The sequence below is a fragment of the Pecten maximus genome, chromosome 1 (genome assembly GCF_902652985.1).
Source record: "Pecten maximus chromosome 1, xPecMax1.1, whole genome shotgun sequence".
Lineage (NCBI taxonomy): Eukaryota > Metazoa > Mollusca > Bivalvia > Pectinida > Pectinidae > Pecten > Pecten maximus.
This window is the reverse complement of record NC_047015.1, coordinates 41,108,378-41,124,090: the sequence shown is the minus strand read 5'-3', so window position 1 is coordinate 41,124,090 and position 15,713 is coordinate 41,108,378. Positions and strand designations below refer to the sequence as shown.

Below are 15,713 nucleotides of genomic sequence, written 5' to 3'. Positions count from 1 at the left end.
ACATACTTTTGATTTTAATTTCAGTTGCGTGTTATTGTGAGAGATACAAGTGCTACACCTAAAATGGCGACAGCTACAGTGACTGTGAACATCAACCGTAACGACCCTCCATCCTTTGTTAGCCCTCTAGGGTATAGTGTTGAGGTATCTGAGGCCATAGCTATATTCAGCAACATCATCACTGTTAGTGCAACAGACCCAGATCCTGTGGTGAGTACAACTCCCTCACAGTAACTCTATTATCCTCTAATACCATGCTTCTACCCTCTATTACAACGCCTCTGTCCTCTATTACAATGCTTCTATCCTCTATTACAATGCTCCTGTCCTCTATTACAATGCTTCTACCCTCTATTACAATGCCTCCACGTTCTAATACAATGCCTTTACCCTCTATCAAAATACCCCTGTCCTCTATTACAATGCCTTTACCCTCTATTACAATGCCTTTACCCTCTATTACAATGCCTTTACCCTCTATCAAAATACCCCTGTCCTCTATTACAATCCCCATACCCTCTATTACAATGCCTTTACCCTCTATTACAATGCCTTTACCATCTATTACAATGCTCCTGTCCTCTATTACAATGCCTCTATACTTTATTACAATGCCTTAACCTTCTATTACAATGCCCCTATGCTCTATTACAATGCTCATATCCTCTATAACCATGCCTTTACTCTCTATTACATTGCCTTTACCCTCTATTACATTGCCTTTACCCTCTATTACAATGCCTTTACCCTCTATCACAATGCCTTTACCCTCTATTACAATGCCTTTACCCTCTATCACAATGCCTTTACCCTCTATTACATTGCCTTTATCCTCTATTACAATGCCTTTACCCTCTATCACAATGCCTTTACCCTCTATCACAATGCCTTTACTCTCTATTACAATGCCTTTACCCTCTATTACAATGCCTTTACCCTCTATCACAATGCCTTTACCCTCTATTACAATGCCTTTACCCTCTATCACAATGCCATTATCCTCTATTACAATGCCTTTACCCTCTATTACAATGCCTTTACCCTCTATCACAATGCCTTTACCCTCTATTACATTGCCTTTACTCTCTATTACATTGCCTTTACCCTCTATCACAATGCCTTTACTCTCTATTACAATGCCTTTACCCTCTATTACAATGCCTTTACCCTCTATCACAATGCCTTTACTCTCTATTACAATGCCTTTACCCTCTATCACAATGCCTTTACCCTCTATCACAATGCCCCTGTCCTCTATTACAATGCCCCTGTCCTCTATTACAATGTTCCTATAATACAAACTAAATGTTGTTTTTGTCTTCCCTAGACCTCATTCAACAGTAAGTTGAATTACTACTTTGTGGGACCAGAGGAGGCCAGTAAACGCTTCCAGATCAACAGTACTAGTGGCTCCATCTCAGCCAGAGTTAGTCTGTCTTCAGAACCTCAGGATGTTTGGCAGGTACATCTCCTCTGAGGTCAACAGTCCTCCATTTTGTCTCTAAATGTTTTGTTTGCAAAAACAAAGAAGATTGCCATGTTTTAGTTCCTCCCATAATTCTTCCAACGTTGATAAAATGCATCTCATTTTGAGAAAAAGTGTTTTTAGTTGTTATGCATATAGATCTATGAAATTATATATCACTTATGCAATTCTGATTCCACTGTAAGCATGCACTAATCCAAGAAGATATTGTTAGAAGTACAAAGTAGGGGAGATAATTTATGTCAAATTCAAAAAAAGAGTAATAGTGCCTTTGCTTTTTTCAAACTCTTCCAAAGAAAAAGTGTTAATCTGTTGTTTCACTGTATTAAAATGAAACGTTTGATTTATTTCAGTTCACTGTTGGAGTACGTGACCAAGGAAATCCTTCCATGTCTGCTACAGTACCAGTTACCATAACGATTGGTCGTGTTGGAAAGATTCGTTTCAGTCAGTCAGAATACTTTGTGGTATACCCAGAGTCCTACCCTGTCAATAGCACGATCGTTGTAGTAAATGCCACAGACCCATTAGCTGGTGTAAGTATCTTAGGGAGGATGTTTTTGTCTAAATAAATATTAACAAATTGAGATCTCATCCCTCCATGGTAGCTAATTGTATGTGGTGAAATCATGGAGCCTATTTGTATTTTCAGAAAATCTTTTTTCTAATACAATATTTCAATCATAAATCTTCGTGGGCCTACAGCTGCCAATACAGACCTTGAAAGTCTTTGTCAAGGCTCACCTGAAATAAGAATCAGCTTGTCCAACAGTTTGGAACACCATAAATGTAATCGCAGTAATCCTTGTCTTAAGCTTATGATTTCTATGAGAACGAAAGTTTTAATTTCCAATAAAGATGGATACAGTACTTAATCATAACAATTTTACACTGCAAGCAAAAAAACATAACCTGGTACTTGACTGGCTTGTTAACTAGCCAATGTAAGGATGTGTACTCTGACAAATTATGGACTAACATATCTTTTTTGTTTTATAGAGCACTATTGTGTACGAGATTCGTGGGGATGGATTGGCAAGAGACCATTTTGTCATCAACAATGCTACAGGCCAGATTACTCTCAGCAAGGCATTCACAGAAGATGACAGCTTAACAAATATGTACACTGTAAGTTCTTCTCTTGTCTGTTACAATAGGGATCTGTCTATTACATAAGAGTGTATGACTGTAACCATTTAAGCATTGAACTGCTTTCATTTGGAAGTTATGGGCTGATGAATGCCAACTGAACAAAGGCAAATTCAACATGAAGCGCTATAGTGCACTTCATTAAATTTGCCTTTGTCCAGTTGACATTCATCAGCCCATAACTTCCAAATGAAAGCAGTTCAATGCTTATATTTACATTTGACAACGAATTTGAAAGACTTTATCCAGGAATTTTACTCTGATAATGAATAAACAACTTATTATCGTCAAAGACGGAACAGCCTTTTCAAAAGCCATCTTTCGTTATCGCCGACGTGATAATTATGACGTCACTATAATAATGACGTCATAATGAAGATTTGGAAGTTATGGACTCATAACTTCCAAGTGAGCTTGATAAAGTGATATAGTGGGGCTGCAGTGTAAATGTAAATATTATATCGTGATAATATCGGTTTTTTTTTGGTTTTTTTTTATAATAATTACGGATATTTCACTACAATGATGATGATTTGTGTCCGGTGTTGTCAGTAAACCGACTGTTATTTTTTAAACAAAACTCAGCAGTAAGTGAAAACCATGTTACCAAAACAGTAATGAACTTTCTTGTTTATAGATCCGAGTATATGGATACCGATTGAACGATCCGTCTGAGTTTGACTTTGCCCTTGTAAGAGTTCAGGTGAACCGTAACCCGAACACACCATTATTCAACCATGGAGATCTCACTTTCACAATCAATGAAAATGCTGACCTCAACTACATTGTTGGAAATGTATCAGCTACGGATCAAGATCAGGTAAGTTATTTTATGGATGTTAATATTTTGATAACAGCAGAATAATAGTTCATGCCTTAGAACAAACCCAAGTCATCTTCTCAGAATTATTTTGTGTTCATTCCCTTTCTGTAAACTAAAGGATTATAAATCAAGACACATTTTGTATTTCAGGGCGACAATGGCAAGATTGTATACTTCTTCAGTCAGCAAGAAAGTCAGCCGATCTACAGTGGAGATTACTTCTACATCAATCCTTCATCCGGCCTCATCCTGGTCATCGGAAACCTGCGTTCCGACCCCACAACTCAGAGCTATACAGTAAGAATTTATTCTATATGATTGGCAGACATTGAATACAACTTATCATTCAGTATTCTTCTACACTTGCAGATCTGTTTAGAAATACTTTGATGAAGATGTTTACTCTTCTTGAACACCTGGTCCGATTCCTCTCATACCTGATAAGGATCTCCATGAAAATATATTCTTTGTTCTGATTTTTCCCTCATTGGTCACTTTTGTCAATATTGTCTGTTAGTTGTTGTATTAGTTTTGTAACAGTGTTAAGAATCTTTCTGTCCTTTTTACAGATGTTTGTAGTTGCTAAAGATAGTGGTGTGCCAAGTCGTCAAAATAAGGTCAAGGTCACTATCATTGTGACGAGGAACCCCCATGCTCCAGAGTTTGCACAGACTAACTATGAGGAAACCATTGATGAGAATGTGTTAGTTGGTCATAACATACTCCAGATCCTAGCTACAGATGCTGACAATGTAAGTATACAATATTATAAGCCTTTAGATTTTAAAAGTAAAAATGAAGCATTATATTTTTATTTTGTAGAATATTTTTTATACCCCCGCAATGAAGTTAGGGGGGTATACTGGAATCAGGTTGTCCGTCCGTCCGTCTGTCTGTCTGTCTGTCACGCAATAGTTGTCCGGACAACTCCTCCTAAAGTACTACTCCGATCTTAACGAAACTTGGTATACATGATCAGTATAACATGTAGTTGTGCATCCCACATTTGTTTTTTTCGAAAAACCATTTTTCAAAAAAAAAAATGGGAAATGAATAGGTGTACTTCTAGCTCAGGCAGGGGACTTTGTATTGCTGTTGCAATACTATCCATCCTTGTCTTAGTTAGCCTCTAATTAAAAGTTCAAATTCATCATTGACTCGTGCAGATTGCGGGGGTATTAGTCAGCCATACTGGCGACAGTTCTAGTTTAAATTGAACTGAAAACTAGATAGGGTACATGGTCAGTGGTTCCCAAAGTTACTTGAGGAAAAAGGTGAAATATTTTTTTAACATTTAAAATTCATGACTTGCTGGTCTCTAATAATTACTACTATATGAACATGATGTTATTTGTGTTTCTCTCTGATTGTAGGATCCAATTGTATACAGCATCGTCCCGAACCTTCCTTCAACCCTCTACTTCAATGTCAATCCCACAACTGGTGTTATAACTACTTCCCGCATACTTTACCGCGAGCAAGTGGAAAGATACATTGTAAGTATGGCCATAAGTATGTCATATGACTGGTCGGTTGGCACAGTATTAACACACTCACCTTTCACGTAGGTGGTTCAGGATCTGATTTCGCGATCCGTGTAGTCATCTGGTCGACCACATGGGTTTTCTCAAGGGGCTGCTCACATAGTAAGAGACCCCTTGCACTCTTTGGCTAACGAGACATATTTTGATATAACTTGTTCTGTAATTGTTGTAAGGTTTACTAAGTGTGATATTTACTATGCATACTGTCAAAATTTTGTAACTGATTCTGTTTATTGTGATGATGTCACTTCACTGTTGATTGGTCGATTTCTTCGTCAATATGTCCATGCCTGCTAATAAGCCCACTCATTCATATTTCATGAATTTCATCAAAACGAAAAGTTTAAAAGAAATCATCTATTTGATAAAAAGACTGACAAATATCTTACTCTGTGTCCAGGGATTGTCGTATATGGTATTGTTGATTTGAATATGAACACAATGCATGAAAATGATAATGTTTTGTTTTAATTACCAGATAAATGTCCTTGCCACAGACCAAAGTGCTTCACCTTTAGCTGGAACTGCCACCGTGACTATCAATATAAACAGGAATGCCAACCCACCTGTATTTGGACAACAGTCACACAGTGTATCAATATCGGAATACCATGATATTGACACGGATGTTATTCAGGTCACAGCCACAGACAACGACAACATAAACAGTACCAGTGGTATCCTACGATACGGTATAGAGACTGTCAACTCATACTTCACCATCACCAGGACGACTGGAATCATCCTACTGGCACAACCACTGACAACTGATTTAGCTGACAATGAGTACATTGTAAGTATTAAATTTGATAGTCAAACCTGCCTCCAAAGACCATCTCTATATATATACTTGTTTTCGTTCCATGCATCAGGCCACCTGCATATAATGGCCTTGTTTTTGTTCCAAACATCAGGCCACCTGCCTATAATGGCCTTGTTTTTGTTCCAAACATCAGGCCACCTGCCTATAAAGGCCACTTGTTTTTGTTCCAAACATCAGGCCACCTGCCTATAATGGCCACTTGTTTTTTTTGTTCCAAGCATCAACAGACAATAGTCAATTGTAAACACATTACTATCTTGTTATGCAAGGTGATAAAATGATTTTTTTTGATTTATTGAATTCCCATCAATAGTTTATTAAATATTCAGCCATGCGTATCAAGTCATGATCAAGCTAGGCGATTGTAAGTTTGTTTGGACTGATGTACTGTAACTTCCCACAATGTAATTTACAAATCGTGACTATCCTTGTACATTGCAGTTGACAGTAGTGGCCTCGGATACCTCTAACAACCCTAAGTCTGCCTCAACCACTGTCACCGTCAGTATTGTCCGTAACACGTATGCACCAGAATTTTCCTCGAATGTGTACCAAGTGAGTGCAACAGATACGGACAGGGCTGGCACACCTCTGATCACAGTAACTGCAACTGATGCTGATTCTCAAGTACCTCTCAGCGCTGGTGTAAGTAATCATTTTATAAAAATTTATTGTTAAATTTCGTTTCCTTCGTCATTATTTCTCATATTTTCAGATTTTGTATGTTACGACAAAACTGTAGTATGTTTCATGTTTAATTGAGAAAGTCAATCTTCATCTGTGTGTTACTGAGTTATATACATTAAATCAAACAGTGGAGTTATCTATCTTTGTTTATTATATGGAGTAATCTACCTTTGTCTTTATGGAGTTATCTGCCTTTGTTTAATATAGAGCGTTATCTTCCTTTGTTTTTTTTTATATATGAAGTTATCTACCTTAATCAGTTTGATATATCTATCTATCCTTATTTAGGAGTGGATTGATATCATGAAATGTTTGTTTTGTTTTACAGACGAAAAATGCCCAGTTTACATACAGTGTATTAGGAAATGCTGCCTCCTTCGCGCGATATGTGGGTGTATCGGACAATGGAGAGGTGTACATAAAACAGTCCCTTTACATTCCAAATAACATCAGTCCAATCACGGTGAGTCATGATAGCAATTCTAGTAAGTCTAGTCAAAGTTTCCGGCAAAAATATTGACACCATCATATCCTCACTATCAACTGATAATTAATAGTTTTGTCCTTTTCCTGTGTATTTTCCAAGCTTGTTGTTTACTAAGTGTGTACCGATGTTTACCACTTGTTTACCTGTTTACTGTTTGTTTACCTGTATTTACCTGTTTACCTGTTTACTGGTTGTTTACCTGTATTTTACCTGTGTTCTATAGGTCCAGATTCAGGCTTGTGATGAAAGCTGGAAACCCAAGTGTAGCGATCCCAGTGCCAACATTGTCATCAACATCACATACCAGGACAGAGCTGATGGCAGGATTGGCTTCAAACAACCAGTATACTAGTAAGTAATTAGATCAACGATTCTATCAATGAATATATAGAGGACATCTAACAGTGTCTTCAGTTATACCAAACATATTTCATATGTGCACAACACCAGTGAAAAATATCAAAATATTAGCCACACTAGTGAAGTATATTTGGTATTAATGAAGATACTGTTAGATATTCTGTTTATTACATTTTTATAGCAAAACATACCAGGTCAGCTTTTAAGTTTCCCCATTGTTGTTTGTAAGCAGTCTTTTAATTGGTCAAATCAGAAAGTGATATTTTTCACTAGTGTAAAACATCAGAAATAAGTTCACTTTATAGAATTAAGTTATATATATATATATTTCACTGGTAAAAAACGGAAAAAGATATTTTATTTCAGTTTTTACAAGTTATTACATTTTGTACAAACATTTTAAAATTCACAGCCATACCAGCAGGTGGCTTATGAGACACTAAACCATATTCAATATAAAAAAGTTGTAAATGTTGTGTGTTAATATCTATAGCAATTGGTAAGACTAAATGATTTTAATTAAAAGACAGAATAAAATTATGATTTGAGTCTCTTTATGGTTTCATTCACTGTGAAAATTGAGAAATGTTAAGAAGTCCTTCATGAACGTATATATTTTTTCCAGTCTGCAACTTAGGGAGAACATAGATGTTGACCAGGTGATCTTGTTGATGGACGTAGAGTACCAAGCCTCACAGACAGCTCAGTGTAACATACTAGGCGATCTCACAGGCCTTCCTTTCTCCATCGCCCCAGACCAGTTCCAGAAGAACTGCGGACTCAAGCTTATTGAACCAGGCTTCGACTACGAAGTTACTAAGCATTATAATGTAACAGTACAAGTGGCCGAGGGTGCTGTCGGTCGTAAAAAGAGACAGATCTTCAGTAAGTTTTTCCTTTATAACAGTTTTCCTATGATTTAAACTTATTTAAAATGCATTTGCTTACTTACTGACAAATATTTGGAATATATAGTTTATTTTGAGTATTATGAAATAAATGGCCAGGATGTTGTTGCATTCTGTTAAGGATGCTACTGTGAAGATGAAGTAGTTACTGAAAACATGGTAATTACAGAAACGTTTATTTCTAGATGATGATTTAGACCATAGTAATTTCAATTGAAGTTAAGCATTCGTACCTGTTGGGATGAAATTATTGGCAAATTAGATAACAATAACGATCAGGAAAATGTAATTGAGTTCACTTTCATAAGGTCATATCTTTTTTGTTTTTGTATTTTGTCGTTATTTTTTTATTGATGATCTACAATTTCTCAAAATGCAACATCATGTTTTTGTAGAAATTTTGTTAAATTGGGAGCATATTTTCACCAAAAATATTTTTTTTTGGAAGAGGTAATTCATAGAATGTATTGCTATGGTACATTTATGAATTTTTGGAATATATTAGAAAATAGGTCACTTCCTTGACCTTCCCAGAAACTCCTTCAAGTTTATTTTTATAAACAAATGCCATTGTCACTAACAAATTAATAATCTTCCAGAAATTGCAGAATTTAAAATTGTGAGCACTTAAAATATTTCAACAAGTCAAAAGAATGTGTATAGTGTTTATGGTTTTCCTCCCTGTATTCATTAATTCTCATTGATATTCATTAATTAATCAATATTCATATATAACGATAATTATTCATATATAACCATTAATATTCATATGTAACCATTAATATTCATTCATTGTTAATCTTCTTTTCCAGTTCAAAACACCCACCCAATAGCTTCAGTAATCATTGATGTGCTGGACGTCAACGACAACTCTCCCATCTTCCAGTACGATGAACCACACATTTATCCACTTCAAAGTAACAGTCTGGGCACAGAAAACCGATACTTTGGTGCCATTTCTTACAACGTCCGCGCAGATGCTTCTGTTATGAGAGTTCATGTAAGTTCATAGCTATATAACAATCTTCTATCCTTATGCTAGCTGTTTTTAATCCTCAAAAGGTGAATACCTTGGGATCAATGCAATTTAAGTGTTTGTGTACATTGTATTGTCATTTTTTTTCACTTTTAAATTTGAAGAAGTACTACTACATGTTCTGTAATAGGATTTACATCTGTGTATGGTTCACAGAGGCATTATCAATTCTTTGTTAAATTATTGGAATTTTCTTCAACCTGTAGGCAACTGATGAAGATTCAGAACTTTTGGGACTTGTAAGATACTCTATGGATGAACGGACATCCGAGCCACTAAACCCGCCATTCCTTCTGAATACTGTGGATGGAACATTTACAACCAGTACAGAGTTCTCCGCTGAAACACTGGCTGCAAAAACTTACAAAATTCCAATACTGGCAACAGACATGGCCCCAAGAATTGATGAACGAAAGGTCACTCAGTCGACAGCCTATGTAAGTGTCGGAGGAGTATACATGAATATAACATACATGTATAATATATAATATACAGATTGTAGGTGTCTGAGTATAGAAATATACAGATGGTAGGTGCTTGGTTATATACAGATTTAGTTATATATATATTGTATGAAGTTTTATATCCGATTCAGACTTGATTACTGTAAGTGTGTATATATATATATATTTAAATTTTGTTCTCATATTTTAGAGCAATATCAATTTGTTACGGATAACCACGACAATGAACCATGACAATGAACCACGACAATGAACCGAGACGTGTACAATATTTGTCCATCAATGTGCTGTAAACGGCAATGTCACATTTATAATTTACACAAAGTTCATGAGTAGAAAACCGAAGGTAAAATCACAGTGAAAGGTTGTATGTCTATGTTTTATATCATGTATTTGGTTCTACATTTATTAAGTAAGAATATGTATTTGTTTTGACAGATTAACATCATCTACCACTACAACCGTTTTGTACTAGTACTTTACAACATGATCCCAGAAGATGCAGCAGCTAAAAAGGCAGTGATTCGCAGGTTTGTGTCCAAATTTGTTTTTTGTTTTTGTAACAATTATATTAGAAGCCAATAATTTATGGGTGTAGTGGGTTTTTCCAATTATAAATTTGTGAAAAAGATGTTTTAAAAGCAAATTCTGAACTACAAAGAATTCTGGCACAACTGAAAACATGCTAATCTTTATGCTTGGATTAAAAACCAAAGATTTTGTATTATAAAGTGTGGTATTTGATGGTATATTTCGTTTTCAGAGCTATTCAAGATGAATTCCAGAAAGTGTGTATCATAGAAAGAATTGAACGTCGTAGAAACCTTGATGCAATTGACGATCTCAGCATCGATGATGCAGGGTGAGTATAACTGATAATATTTTCTAATTTAGAGCAATTTTAAGGGTTCTTGTCGTAGTGTGCTAAACTTGCATCTAAAAACTTGATATTGAATATCATTGCTTATCAAAAGTATTTTCTTCATTTTAAAACCATTTGACACAAATTCTATTTACTTGTAGTTAATATCTGTGTCTCAGTGGGCATGCTCAAGTGTGTTGTAAGGAAATAAACTCTGGTAACTGGAGGTGATCCTCCATATGTTTACACCTCCAGTCCAATGTCTAGGTGAAACTTTTTTGTTCTCTTCTCCACTTGATATAAGATGTATTTATGTATATTTTTTGCTGGTCTAATTTTGATTTTTTTTTTTATATTTAACAGTACCGACGTAATATTTGTATTAGGAGAGCCGAGGACACCATACAATCTGATCAACAACACAAGGATGCCAGAGTAGGTTTTCATACTAAACACTGACCTCCCTCCTTCCCTCTTTCTCTCCTTCCCTCCATCCCTCCTTCCCTCTTTCTCTCCTTCCCTCCAGCCCTCCATCCCTCCTTCCCTCCATCCCTCCTTCCCTCCCTCCAAGTGTTATACTGTACGCAAATACTTGTACATTCAAGTAATGTAATATTATTATACAAAAACATTTGTGTTTATCTCCAAACAATGTAATATTAATATACAAAAACATTTATGTATATCTCCTATCAGTATTGTCATCCTTCTTGAACAGATTAAGATATAATTTATACAGAGTTTTTAAAGTCTTCAATAAGATGGTCAATTGATTTTTAAAGTTGAAACAATAAAAATACATACAATCTGATTATTTATATTTATTTCTTCTCAATCACAATTGTCACTTAATGTAGCTTGAAAGTACACTCTTGTATCTATAACTATCACAAACAATCCTTAAGATTTTCACCCGTCTATAATTTTAAAGGGAAAAATGACCTTAAATTTACTTTCCTTTTCAGAGTGTTTACTGCTGATAAAACTACAAACCTCAATAACCGGCTACAGGCTGACACATCACTTAGTGTAGAGAAAATACGTCTGCCATACGCTAACGCCAATGTGTACCAGACTCGTCTCACTAAGTCTTACGTTTGGTGGATCGACGACCCATGGGCAGCACTTGTCGCCCTGGCAGCCATCATTATCCTACTATGTATCGTTGGAATCATTGTCCTAGTGTTCACACATTCCAGGTAGGGCACATTACAATAAATAAAGCTTTGTCTCCTTATTAAAGGTAATTCTTTATACCTTAAGTTACCTTTATACGGTTATACCGGATATTGTAGGATAACTTTAATTATTCCTTGTTTGATGTGGCTTAAGTAGGATATGCTCAGACCTCAGATTTGAGGTTAATGATTGTTGAGTGAGGTATTAACCTCATGTTTGAGTGGGATATACAGTTATTGACTTCGTGGTTGAGTAGGGTATCGTTATTAACCTCATGTTTGAGTGGGGTAAACAGTTATTGACCTCATGTTTGAGTGGGGTAAACAGTTATTAACCTCATGGTTGAGTGGGGTAAACAGTTATTGACCTCATGGTTGAGTGGGGTATAAATTGTTAACCTCATGGCCGAGTGAGTTATACAATTATTAACCTCATGGTTGAGTTACACAGTTTCTGACCACATTGTTGAATGTTTAGAGGGGTAAACAGTTATTGACCTCGTGTTTGAGTGGGGTAAACAGTTATTGACCTCGTGGTTGAGTGGGGTAAACAGTTATTAACCTGGTGGTTTAGAGGGGTAAACAGTTATTGACCTCGTGGTTGAGTGGGGTAAACAGTTATTGACCTTGTGGTTGAGTGGGGTAAACAGTTATTGACCTTGTGGTTGAGTGGGGTAAACAGTTATTGACCTCGTGGTTGAGTGGGGTAAACAGTTATTGACCTCATGGTTGAGTGGGGTAAACAGTTATTAACCTGTGGTTGAGTGGGGTAAACAGTTATTGACCTCGTGGTTGAGTGGGGTAAACAGTTATTGACCTGACGGTTGAGTGGGGTAAAAACAGTTATTGACATGACAGTTGAATGGGGTGTACAGCTATCAACCTCATGGTTGAGTGGGGTAAACAGTTATGGACCTCGTGGTTTAGCGTGGTAAACAGTTATTGACCTCAAGGTTGTGTGGGGTATACACTTCTAAACCTCAAATATGTGTTAAGTAGATGTTTATGTGTGCTGAATGGATTTTATTCTTCTTAACATTGATCATAATGTGTTTAACTGAAAGACGACTTATTAACTCATGCCTGATTTTCATCGTTTCATTTCCTTAGATACACCAAGTACATCAACCAGTATCGTATCTACCAGGCTAGCTATGACCAGCCTGACTTCATGGAGCCTCCAAGTTTCCTGCGGGAGTATGAGACACAGGTATATTATGCACATATTTAAAAAAGAAAAAAAGACATCATTACTGAAAAAAAAATTTATGCATCTGTAACAAACATTATATACAAATTATGAAAAAAAACATATCTAATTTTCTTTCAAATCATTAGTTAATTGGTGAATGAATTTTGACTAAATACCATTTCTGACTTTCAGAGTCTGAATATGTATGTGCCTCCCGATGAGGCTATACATAATATGGATATTGTCAATCTTAATCTCGGAGAGGAAGTGAACATCGAACCTCACGACGATGACCAAATTAGATCACCAGCAGCTGTCAACCCCATATTTGTGCAGTAAGTATTTTATTTAATTCATGATATTTCATGAGAGAAAATTCCAAACCTGTCAAGTGGTGACATATTCATTAAAAATAATTGATTTTCAAAAATATTCAGTTTGCACTGCAGAATGTTAAATTGAGTGAAATAATCTGACTCTGGAGGCTCCAGTCAAAAACTTAACAGATGTGTGATTATGGAGTTTACTTATACATTGTACAAAGGTATACACTTATTTGCATATTGGATATTTGCATTACATTCTCAGGTCTCGGTTTGTTCCTTTAGTTGTCTTTGTATCTTAACACTATGTATTTGCATCAAATTTAATTTACACTATATTTTATGTGTAAACTTGATAGAGTTTGTTTTCACGTTTATCAAGATTGATACTTTTTATGAGTTTGAAATTGCTAGATTCTTAACATGCTTTATTTTGTAATAGTTTGTTTACATGAATTCTGATGTAAACAGACACTAGTATTTTGACCTCAAAAACATTTAGTGCCCTACTGTATGCAATTTTTTAATTTAAGTCGTCTTCTGTTTCAGTGATGATGGAACCACCCAGCATGGAATAGGAGTTGCCGAGGGCACCACTATGTTGTAAATCCACACACACAATCCTCATTCAAGAAAAGTTCATCAGAAGGTGTTCAATAACTATCCTGCCAAACTAGAACATTTAAAGGCAAAACCGCGCTGTAAAACAAAGACTTTTCAACGCAAAAGAGTTCCATGGAATGAGATAGCAATTTCATCTGAAAAATAAATATCACTGTACACAACTATTTGCCGCCACAGTTTTTGCTAGCCTTGCCATATACTCAGACTTCTATAAATATTTGATCGTTAATATTGAGTGATTTAGCACCGAACAGGTGGTAACTGCGGCAGTGACTTCCATCCAATGAATGTTCTCCCACGTGACAGTGATAACAAAATGGAGGAGAATATAACACTCATGTCTCTATCTATGCATGTTTTTATACAATGAAGAATTTCAACTTCCAGAAGTTAAAGAGTGACGAGTGGTTAAAACAATTTGTGTATGAAATATTTGGTGTGAATGTGTTGTTTCTGCCTACTCTGATCTCGTTCTAACTACCATATTACAGATGTAATGAAAATCCTTTTTCATTCATTTCAAATTTAAACTTAAAAAAAATTTTAAGAAAAAAATGTTCCTGTTTTCAAAGAGTTATGTAAAGAGATCAGAAGTATGGAGACTGAATGATTGTGTCAAAGTCACTGATGGGATGTACAAGGGGGGTATAATTATATATATGTAATCATACAAACATAGTTCTGCTTTACGTCAATAACAAAACCAATTTGCTAGTTTGAAAAAAGGTTTTTTTTTTAAAGTTTATATTCAAATTTCATGATATTTACCTGTTTATCACATTGCTTTTGTTATGAATAGAAAATGCTTTGTTCTAGTAAAAATACAAATTTTAAGATCGTTGAATTTTGCTTTACATTTTCATTTGGAATATTTAAATAGTGCTATGTTGAATGGACTTCTATAATTACCAAAACGTTACTCTGGGTTTTACGATTTTGTTGTGATATATATATAGAACATATTTTTGTATTTTAATGGAATTTTTGCGTACAGATATGGAGGTGGTTATGTGTCTCCATGTTTCTGTACATGTCTCCCTATACATATCATTACCTGTTTCCTTGTTATATCTATATTAACATTCCACATTTTAAATAAGTGTCACCAGATTCTTATGGTAGAACGTCTAAATTCTTTATTATCTGCGAGTGATGCAAGAAAGTAAGGAATTACCATTATATGAAATTTTGTATTTTTTATAGAAAAAAAACTACCAATAAAATGTAATATATTTTTGGAGTGTTTTTGTCATATTTCAAAGGACTATATAGATATATAAAACTTAATTGTTTTAATATACCTCCCCCCCTCCACACACACACCCTAGTGTGTTAGTAAGAGGGTATGTAGTAATCACTATGTGTAGGTGTCTGTCCATCTACTCATGATAAGCTAGTGTACAATATATCTCATGAATCCCAGAGCCCAACTCCATTTGCACTCTTCTCCATCTAGAATATATCTTCCGGTCACTCGATTTGTAGCTCTTCTGCTTCTGGAAGATCTTCTAACTCTTCCGTCTGGAAGCTGGAAGATTTATCTTCCAAGATGGCGGCAACCATGGTTAAGTGTGCAAGGGATGAGTTTCACTAGAGAAGGATTTATGACACATACATGCACACGTTTGTGTCACAGTGTTTGAGAAAACTTAAAAACTTGTTTGTTTTGGGTTATGTTCTTCCAGTTTACTTGATTTACATATAACGGAATGCGATCTTCCAAGAAGAGTTCAAATCGAGTTGACCTCCAGGCAGATTTAGTTCATA

General features: G+C 35.5%; 1 protein-coding gene across 1 annotated transcript in view; it reads left to right on the top strand.

The window, feature by feature from the left end:
• LOC117333914 overlaps positions 1-15,181 on the top strand; it is a 132,688-nt gene extending 117,507 nt beyond the window's left edge. The window contains exons 158-179 of the mRNA XM_033893334.1: positions 25-210; positions 1,328-1,462; positions 1,840-2,022; positions 2,486-2,614; positions 3,273-3,455; positions 3,609-3,755; positions 4,028-4,210; positions 4,832-4,954; positions 5,481-5,795; positions 6,267-6,470; positions 6,841-6,975; positions 7,223-7,350; positions 7,985-8,244; positions 9,080-9,267; positions 9,510-9,740; positions 10,206-10,297; positions 10,531-10,629; positions 10,993-11,064; positions 11,595-11,828; positions 12,918-13,017; positions 13,192-13,334; positions 13,872-15,181. Of these exons, the coding sequence (XP_033749225.1) occupies positions 25-210; positions 1,328-1,462; positions 1,840-2,022; positions 2,486-2,614; positions 3,273-3,455; positions 3,609-3,755; positions 4,028-4,210; positions 4,832-4,954; positions 5,481-5,795; positions 6,267-6,470; positions 6,841-6,975; positions 7,223-7,350; positions 7,985-8,244; positions 9,080-9,267; positions 9,510-9,740; positions 10,206-10,297; positions 10,531-10,629; positions 10,993-11,064; positions 11,595-11,828; positions 12,918-13,017; positions 13,192-13,334; positions 13,872-13,929 (3,528 nt within the window). The 3' untranslated portion in view covers positions 13,930-15,181. The remainder of the gene's footprint in view (positions 1-24; positions 211-1,327; positions 1,463-1,839; positions 2,023-2,485; positions 2,615-3,272; positions 3,456-3,608; positions 3,756-4,027; positions 4,211-4,831; positions 4,955-5,480; positions 5,796-6,266; positions 6,471-6,840; positions 6,976-7,222; positions 7,351-7,984; positions 8,245-9,079; positions 9,268-9,509; positions 9,741-10,205; positions 10,298-10,530; positions 10,630-10,992; positions 11,065-11,594; positions 11,829-12,917; positions 13,018-13,191; positions 13,335-13,871) is intronic.
• The last annotated feature ends 532 nt before the right edge of the window (positions 15,182-15,713 follow it).